At 37.7% G+C, this 8,920-nt stretch overlaps 1 protein-coding gene across 1 annotated transcript in view; it reads left to right on the top strand.

Annotated features, from left to right (window-relative positions):
* Positions 1–2,218, top strand: part of ANKRD55 (ankyrin repeat domain 55) — a 47,625-nt gene extending 45,407 nt beyond the window's left edge. Inside the window, exon 11 of the mRNA XM_054002563.1 lies at positions 1,483–2,218. Coding sequence (XP_053858538.1) covers positions 1,483–1,736 — 254 coding nt within the window. The 3' untranslated portion in view covers positions 1,737–2,218. The remainder of the gene's footprint in view (positions 1–1,482) is intronic.
* The last annotated feature ends 6,702 nt before the right edge of the window (positions 2,219–8,920 follow it).

Consider the following 8,920-nt stretch of genomic DNA (forward strand, 5'->3'; position numbering starts at 1 on the left):
TACAGGGGATTATGACAAGAACTTTAGCCTCTTTTGCACCATGTGTATAGTTAAAATAGATAGATACAGACATAGACATAGACATAGACATAGACATAGACATAGACATAGACATAGACATAGACATAGACATAGACATAGATGGATATGGATATGGATATGGATATGGATATGGATATGGATATGGATATGGATATGATATGGATATGGATATGGATAGATAGATTATATAGATATGAATAGATAGACAAATGATATGCAGTGAGGGCCCACTGCAGACATTAGAGAGGTAACATCTGTTTTCAATGGGGCAAATGAAATGAAGCACAAAATTTCCAGCTAGAACACTTGAGAGGAAAGTGTTAATAGCCTCTCAGATAATTCATCACAAATATTCAGATGGAAGGAAATCACAAATGCAATGAGAACACAACCAAGAAAAAAAGTGAATGTAAAAAATTGCAAGAAGATCCTGTAGCCAAAACAGAGATGCTGTTACTCCAGAAAGAACTCTTCGTATGCTTAAACTATAAGAAACAAAACTGTTTGTATACAAAGAGCTTGTTAATAAAATGGAGATAAAACGAAAAGAAGCTAATGCAATTCACAATAAATTGACAGCACAGAAAAGTAGGTCTAAAATTACGGTTTTCAATTCTCCTTTTAAAAAATCAGGAAATTAGTGAATCAGTCTAAATGAAGGAGCCCAAGGATTTCAATTTAAAGAAAATACAGAACTGTATTCATTTTAAAGCACAAACAGTGTTACACTGATGTGTGAGTTGGAAATTAAGGATTATCTAAATCCACAGTTTCTTACAACAACAGAGATACATAAGAGGTGTGCCCCTCAGATGTTTTGGTGTGTCTTGGTGTGCTGCAGGGTAATGGGCTACTTTTGTGGCCTGTGAATAGCAGAGTGTGTGTGGACCTGACTTTATGATTGACTGTGCCTTGAGAAACCCAGACATGACATCCCATAGTCTTCCAATTCATCTTCCTCAGATTTTGATCAGCATTTACTTTCAGTGATAAAGCATTTTTGTTAGAAATAATATATTCCCATGGAACACTTTGTTACACTCAGCCTGTGATTTCTAATTAAAAAAAATATATTGTGAAAATTTCTCAAACAGACCAAGTCTTCTCCAGACAAATGGTGGGTTCTCTGCTTATCAAAAGTAGATCTTTGAACTTTTCAAGACTTACTGATCACTAAATCAAAAGTAAATCACTTAACACTGGAGTTGTTTCCTTCAGATAAAGATAAGTCTTGCCAGGCTTATTTTCATCTGAATACAAAAAAACAATTTTATTAATATTTTATTAATATTTTTATTAATATTTTGATCACATTTTTCAAGTACAGGCTTGAGTACACACATTAAGAGACAACAGTTCAAAGGAAGTTGCAAAGTCATTTGTAAAAATGCCATGCTTTTCACCTTCTGTGCACTTTCTCTTTTTTTCTATTTCCTCTAGTTCAGCTACCATCTCAGGATGCTAAGAAGTTTAAGTCCCTACGGACCAGTGCAGTTATTCTCCCATCAGCTCTAATCTCCAGATCTCCAAAACCAGGACATTCTCAGAGTCAGATCCTCTATTCTCTCTTGCCTGGTCTGTCAGGAGAGCGTCTAAAACCAAGCTGTGTCCTACCTGCTATCCCAAACCAGAAGAAATCTAATGCTGAAGGGGAGCTTGAGAAATCACTCACCAAATCAGATGCTGAAAATTAATTCATTACAGTGGCCTAAATTAGTTGAAATATGTCTAAGTGGTTGTTAAAAGATAACTTTACAGTTAAATCTCATTAATTTGCACTAACGATACTGTTGTGATCTGGAGCATAACATAAACCAAGATTAGATAGCACATAACAAAAGCTGCACTGTGTTTGTATATATATATATATATATATGCATTTGCGTTATAGTTTTTATTTATGATGAAATTACTAAATCAGCATTTAATGTGCAGTAAATTTATTCTGTGAATGGAACCCTCATAATGTGATTTTGTTGCAGCAATGTGCTGTTAAGCCCTTCATAGAAAAAAGGAACAAAGAGGGAGGTTTTCTCCATGATTTTAAAGTTGGAACTAGGGAAACAAACTGACAGGGCTTCTCTGTAGTTTGTAAATGCAAAGGTGCTGATTCTGATGCTGTGTGCCATTAAAAAATCTTTTTAAGACTGAGAAAATAAACTCAAAAGGCAGTTGAGGTCTTTTGTCTCTTTGTTCTTCACACATTTTCTAAATTGTAAGTTTGTGGGTTTTGTGAATTCAACAAGTTTAAAAAGTACAGTGAAACACTAATTCTCATGGAACAGACAGACCTTTAGCACGCACTCTTCAAAACTGTTCATTTCACAGACAGATTTATGTCTTATTTAATTCTTCATACTCCTCAGTGACAAAAATGCAATTGTGTACTGTTATCTTCATAAAACAAGGATTGCATAGTCCTGAGCTTTTAGGCATTCTTTCACTTTGATCACTGAACTGGAGGAAATTTAACTAGACTGCTGTTCAGTCAAGAACCTTTATGAGTGGTATAAGCCTTTAACTAAATATTGCACAAGACTGTCCTTTCCTAAAGGCTAACAAAGACGCCAGCCTTTGCTTGCTTCAGGGTTCTTATCTAAATCTTGCTGCAATTGCTTTAGAGGCTTCTCCACTTCTGATTTTAGAGGGGCTGTGGGCTGGGGGAGGTTGTCCCCTTTTGTCACACTTCTCTATCACCACTTCTAGTAAGCCAGTCCAAAATTAGCTCTACATCAGCAGCTCAATCAACAAGGACATGGCGCTTCTGCTTATCTCTAGATAAATGTCTTATTAGCTGTACAAACATTTATTTTGCTGTGTCACAGTAAAAGACAAACCTGACATGAAGAAGAAGGTAATCATGTTCCAGTATCTGCAGTTTCCAATTTCCTTCCACTAACGACTGTAAATAGGATGGCTGGTGGCTGTCACAGACAGTCCCAGAAATAAAAAAGCAGTAACAGCTGCTCTGATGCAATACAGGGAAGAGGGAACTTCTGCATGCAAATAAAAAAAATGTTTTATTTTTAAACATCTCACACGAATGTCAGGGTATAAAGCTCAAATTCAACAAGTCATATAAACATCTAGCTTCTTGATGAAAAACATAAGACTAAAAAGCTCATGTACTTGGACCTTCCAGACAATCTACTCCCTGAAGCTAGATGCAAAAAACACTGTATGACAGATGTGTGCACTTTTAAAGGAAAAATCAATTCTGGCATGCTCTGTCTTTGAACCTGACCAGTCCTGTTCAAGCCAGCCTCACTGAAAAGTCCAGAATTTCTCCTGCAGTATAGCAGACTGGTATTTGCTCCATGAGGTCACTTGCTGAGCTGCTCTCTCTGCTCTACAGAGCCTCTGAGCTTCTCTGCTTGAAACTCCACCTATTGCAAGTCCCAAAACCTCTGTCCTGACTTATGCCACTTTGTACCTGTCTGTGTGGCTTCATACAATAAACAAATGGTTCATAAGTAATTTCCTAGAAGCATTAAAGCTTTGGTGCAGACTTTATGCCACTACCACTTGGTACAAAGAAAATGGTTTTGGTGCAGATTGCACAGAAGGAAAGGGAAATCTAATTCCTTCAGCTCTAGCAATAACAAGAATGAGGTTTGTCTTCACAGAATGAAAGCCTAAAGTAACCATTCTGGCGGAGATTAATATCTTTAGTTCAACAAACTGCTTAGGAATGGCTGCAGCATGTGGAAGTGAGGGAAGACCAAATGGCACAACAAGGAAATCCTAGTGAGGTAAAACATTTGTAGCTCCTTTGCCACATTAGCCCTTTTCAGTGGGTATGGAAACCATGCCTTTAGCTATCTACTGGGATGCCTCAGAAGAGGCTGAAGACATGATGCAACTCCAGATTTTCCTGAATAGAAGGGGATCTTCATTGCTACTGCTGGATTTGAGAGAGGAGGTGGATCTCTCTCATTTCTTGCATTACCTGCATGCCCAGGAGTCCTGGGCTGCTTAATGGCAACCATGAAAGCTGTGGTAGGACTCATTTGTTTGCCAGTTGCTGTTCTGTGCTGGAGAGGAAGATAGAGCAGTCTGTGTTGGCTTCCCATAGAAGCTTGAACAAATTTAAAATGTTTCCAGTGTTACAGCAAGAAAGAAAGGGAGAGAAATTCCCCCATGCCTTAGGCTAGAGACTTCCATTCCCAGAAAACAAGCAATCGGATTTCTGGTTTTCCTGTTCAGCAGTGTTTTGTTAAGGCAGCATGGGTGAACAAAGCTGAATAATGAACAATTTCTTATCAAAGATAACACTGTCTTTCAAATTAAATTCCTTTTAAAAATGTAGAATTTCAGGTGCAGTGACTTGTTACCATGCATGTTACCACTGTCTACACAATATATTTGTGTGACAGAAGGCAGGTGCTAGGTGAATTTTTCCTATCATTTACCCCTTTTTTCCTCATCTTTTTCTCAGAATTAATGTTTTTTTTCTGGGGTTCTGCCACCCATGAAATTTTTTTTCAGGAAAGGAATGCAAATCCAACTGCCTGTTCAAAGGTAAGCATAGAATACAGTTCTTACCTGAATAGAGGCAGTCTTAGGAGCTGGTAATCTGAGTTGAGATCCAGGCCACTTTTCTAATGTGTTTTTTCTGTAGACTGCCAATAAGGAAGGAGTTTGTGATTTACTGAATATAAATACTTCAAAAATTAATGCTCATAGAAAGCATTAAAAATTATTCTCAGAAACATTTCCTCCAGAAAGTATTAGCTTTTGAATTTGGTTGCCAAATTCTACAATAAAGGAACATGACAAATTAAGGTGAAGTATTTCACCTTCAATGGAGAGCAGACTGTTGACTGCAGTATACTGCATGAAAGATAATAAATGAACCAATACCCACTTAAGCTACTCTGACCTCTTGCTCAGACCTTTCCTGGAAGATAATGGCAGGAGAGACAATAAAAGGCTAACATTGTTGATTAGCAGTTGCCAAGAAATGTCTGGTCAGTAGGTCATGGCAGAGATTTTTTTCCCCTCTGTCTAATGATTAAATAATCCTGGCACATTCTTCTCTGACACTAGCTGAGTATTTATTGACAGAGTGTGAAGTATTCAGGTGTCTGTGGAGTTCAGCTTGGCACAGGGAGCTAAGAAAATATATATGCAAAAAAGGATATATTTTCTGAACAAAACATAATGTATCTCCTCACTAGCTCAAAATTCCTTATACCATTCCTATGAACATAATTTCAAAATGCTTTTAAAAGCAGCCTTTATTGCAGTGGACCATTTGCATTTCATACTGAATGGACTGGTCCACTCTACTAGTAAACGGTGCAGGTGATAAGCCTTAGGCCATTATTTAAATCAGAGAAAAACATTCACATGTATAACAAAGGGCCACTCACTATTTTGATGATCTTTCAAAGGCTGTTCTATTGCTGAGCAAAATATCTGATGAGCAGGCTAATTTTCTTGTATAAATACCTACAGAGGAAGCTATATCCTCTAAAATTCACTCCTAATAAAGCATTTGAAATACCTCTACCACTGGCAAAGGTGGAGATCTCTGTTCCCTCACCATTTAACAGACTTCATTCTGCTACCATCACCAAAGGACTGTCTGCACAATCCATGTATTTTTCCACTGCAAAACACCAGAAGCATCATAGCTACCACTTTAGAACATAAAAGCGTATCAACTTTTCAAACAATTATACGAGGGCTTAAAGAGCTTATGTGGTCATACTGTCAGCATGGCTCATCACACCTCTTCCTCTGCATCAGCATCTTCATAATGATTTAGGAGAAATATTGCAAGTATACATTATTTACCTTTGTATTTTAAAGGTGGAATTTTTTTTCTCATTATTTTCATAGGGTTTTCTGAGGATTCAAGAGAATCATAGGAAATTCCTTAGATTCTGAGATTTTTCTGTGCTGGCCCTATTTATGCAAAAGCTCACTATTATAACGGAGGCAGTTTAGACCAGTTTGTCCAGCGTCCAGCCTCGGAGCCACCTCAGACCAAGGGCACAGATGAGTACTTGATGTAAAGAGGTTGACGAGGAGACAAAAATTAACCCCATGCCTGTCAGGACTCTAAAGTCCAACTTTTCCTCACAGACAGCCAACATTGACAAGGGCCTGCCTGATGCAGCTGCTACTGAGCTTGGTAAGGTCATACAATCACAGAATTGCTGAATGGTCAGGTTGGAAGGGACAACACTGGGTCATCTGATCCAGCATCTCTGCTCACTTACATTGTACAGCCTTCTGTAGTTAAGTTTCCATTCCCATCTCACTGATTGTCATGCTTTAGGGACTTGGCATCACAGTTTGACTTTCTGTGGCTCTGCAAACACTAGAAGAACCTGCAGTCAGGGCTATGTTCATGCCTGTCTAAGAGTATTATTTAACTCTACACAAATGTGCCTTCCTGCATCTCTGCGCAGGTTTCTATGCTCAGCATGTGGAATTCCATCCTTTGGAAGAAGAATGTGGTAGAGTTCCTTGTATCACACAGAAGCAGACTGAAACAGTCTGAATACACCAATGCACTAAGAAAAGGCTTGGTCCAGCTCTCCCAGTGTATCTCTAGCCATCATCGCCACTACAAAAGACCCCACAGTCATAGCCTTTCCTTTCAAGATTACATCAGGAAGATTAGTTGGTAAGAGTAGAACAGGCAGGAGAAGCAGATCCCCTTCTCACATACAGTGCCACAAACTTCAGCTATACTTTCAGCTTGCCAGCTGAGCTGAAAGTAGCTTTGCATTCACACTGAAGGCTGTGAAGGAAGACAAGGGAGACCTTCCTACAGTGCATGAATGTTGGCTCCACTTAAATAATTGTATCTTATATGAAAGATACAACTATAGTTGTATCCTTCACAGAAAAAGTTGAGAGTAAATATAATCTGAGGAAGGAAAAAATGTAAGGTTTGGCCAGAAACAGTGGTTATATAATGCAGTTGTAAAGACTGCATATTTGATTTCTAAAATTCACCAATCTTGTAGTATTTCTGAAGCAGTTCTTGCAGTAGACTCTTAGAAGTAACCAGAGATTTATTAGCAAGAACATATAAACCAAATTGTTAAATAATTCTGTGAATCCAGAGAGAGGCTCTGCTACCTCTTCTGTCCAATCCTAGCACCCAAGAGATGTAAGTTTTTCAGATCTAGAGGTCTGGAGTTTCTTAAAGATTCATTCACTCTTGAGCAATTGATCCAAGAGACATCCTGTGTAGGAAGTTTATCAGAAAGGAGTTGGATGATTTTGTAAATTCTAATATTTGAAACTCTAAAATATTTTTTGTGCTATGACCTGGCCTCTTACAGTGTCTAGTGTATTTTCCACAGTTCATTATGTTGTGATCTTATAAAGATTTTCCGCCCATTGTTAATTGGAGCCATTTTTCCATAATGTCCTAGAAACTACAGACAGAAACCACTTGAAGTTTGTTATTGCCTCTGTGGTTTTTCTCTCTCAGCTAAATATTTTGAAAAGACTTTTCTTCCTGTAAATAAATTTGCCACCTTTTTTTTTGGTAGATTTTAAGACATGTCTTGGGAAAACTGCTTCTGTCAGTTTGTCACTGCTTAGGTTTCTTCATGAAGCACAAAATCATGTCCAATAAGAGGGTTCATTATAATTAGTACACATGGTAATTTCCATGTAATGACTTCTCAGTGGCATATGCCAAGAAGAGCAATTTGTGGCCTTATTGTCCTTCTATGACATTCTGTTCTGTTGGGGTTCTGTTCTTTTTTATGCCAGATAAATTTACTTTAGGATTTTATTGTTTTCACTACTGCATACATACCTACTGTACAGTTAATCAAATGCTGCATTTATAGGCACTTTAAAAGCACAGCTAAAGCTTCTCCTATAATGTTCCTGAGATGCAGACCTCATACTACTTAGCTTCAGAAATGCAAAAATCAATGTGTAAGGACTTTCAGCAATATTACTCCTTTACTGGACTAGTTCTTCTTAATTCAGACAGCACCTTCTTAACTGAGGCAATTGTTACACACAATAGAAATAAATACTTTTCCAAATTCTTTTTCACAAATAAAATGTAGTTTTACTGTCAGATTATTACATTGAAAACATTAGTTTTCAATGTTATTTTTGTAAATGTAAAATCAGCATATGTCAGACAAAGGTAAAAATAACACTATAAAACTAGCAAGAATCAGGATAAGTTCTTTATGCCAATTTAAAAAAAAAGCAAGTACTAGTTTTTGCATGCTTCTGGTGTTTTCTGGTAAGGTGGCAGACAGGAAGATAGTCTGATTTCATAGTTTTACTTTCCTCTCAGCTTTTATATGATGATAGAAACTGGTTACTAAAAGCCATAGAGATCTCATAGCCAACTGGAGGATATATTTATATGTTCTAATGAAATTAAGCATTTAACAAAAAGTAATCATTCCATTTCTGCAAACTTCCCTACAGATTAGTAAGTAGTATTAGCTCAATGTCACATACAAAGAAACTAAGGCAGAAAGATTAGACAATATATTTCCAATAGTGGCTTCTTAGAACTGTGGCTGGTGGGAGCTAACTTTAGTGCTCTGTGTTAAAGCTCCAAAATGTGGCTTATATAGTCCCTCCTTACAGGAACTTGCTTTAAGTGTTCTGTATTTATGACAATCAGGTGGAGGAATGCAAGAAGCGATTTAAGGGCTGAAACATAAAGATGATAAATGATCAGGGTACAGTGCAGAGAGTCAGAGTCTGACAGCAGAGCCTGACCACTGGCTATGCTTATTCTTGATCAAAAGCCACCTTGGCCAGCTCAGCTGCAAGGCTTCCACTGGGGAAATGCCTTAGTAGTCACAGTGCTGTCACTGGCAGACTGGAAAGCAACATTACCCATGGCTATGGACAGTTCACTCAGGAC

This window comes from Vidua macroura, chromosome Z (assembly GCF_024509145.1).
Source record: "Vidua macroura isolate BioBank_ID:100142 chromosome Z, ASM2450914v1, whole genome shotgun sequence".
Taxonomy (NCBI): Eukaryota; Metazoa; Chordata; class Aves; order Passeriformes; family Viduidae; genus Vidua; species Vidua macroura.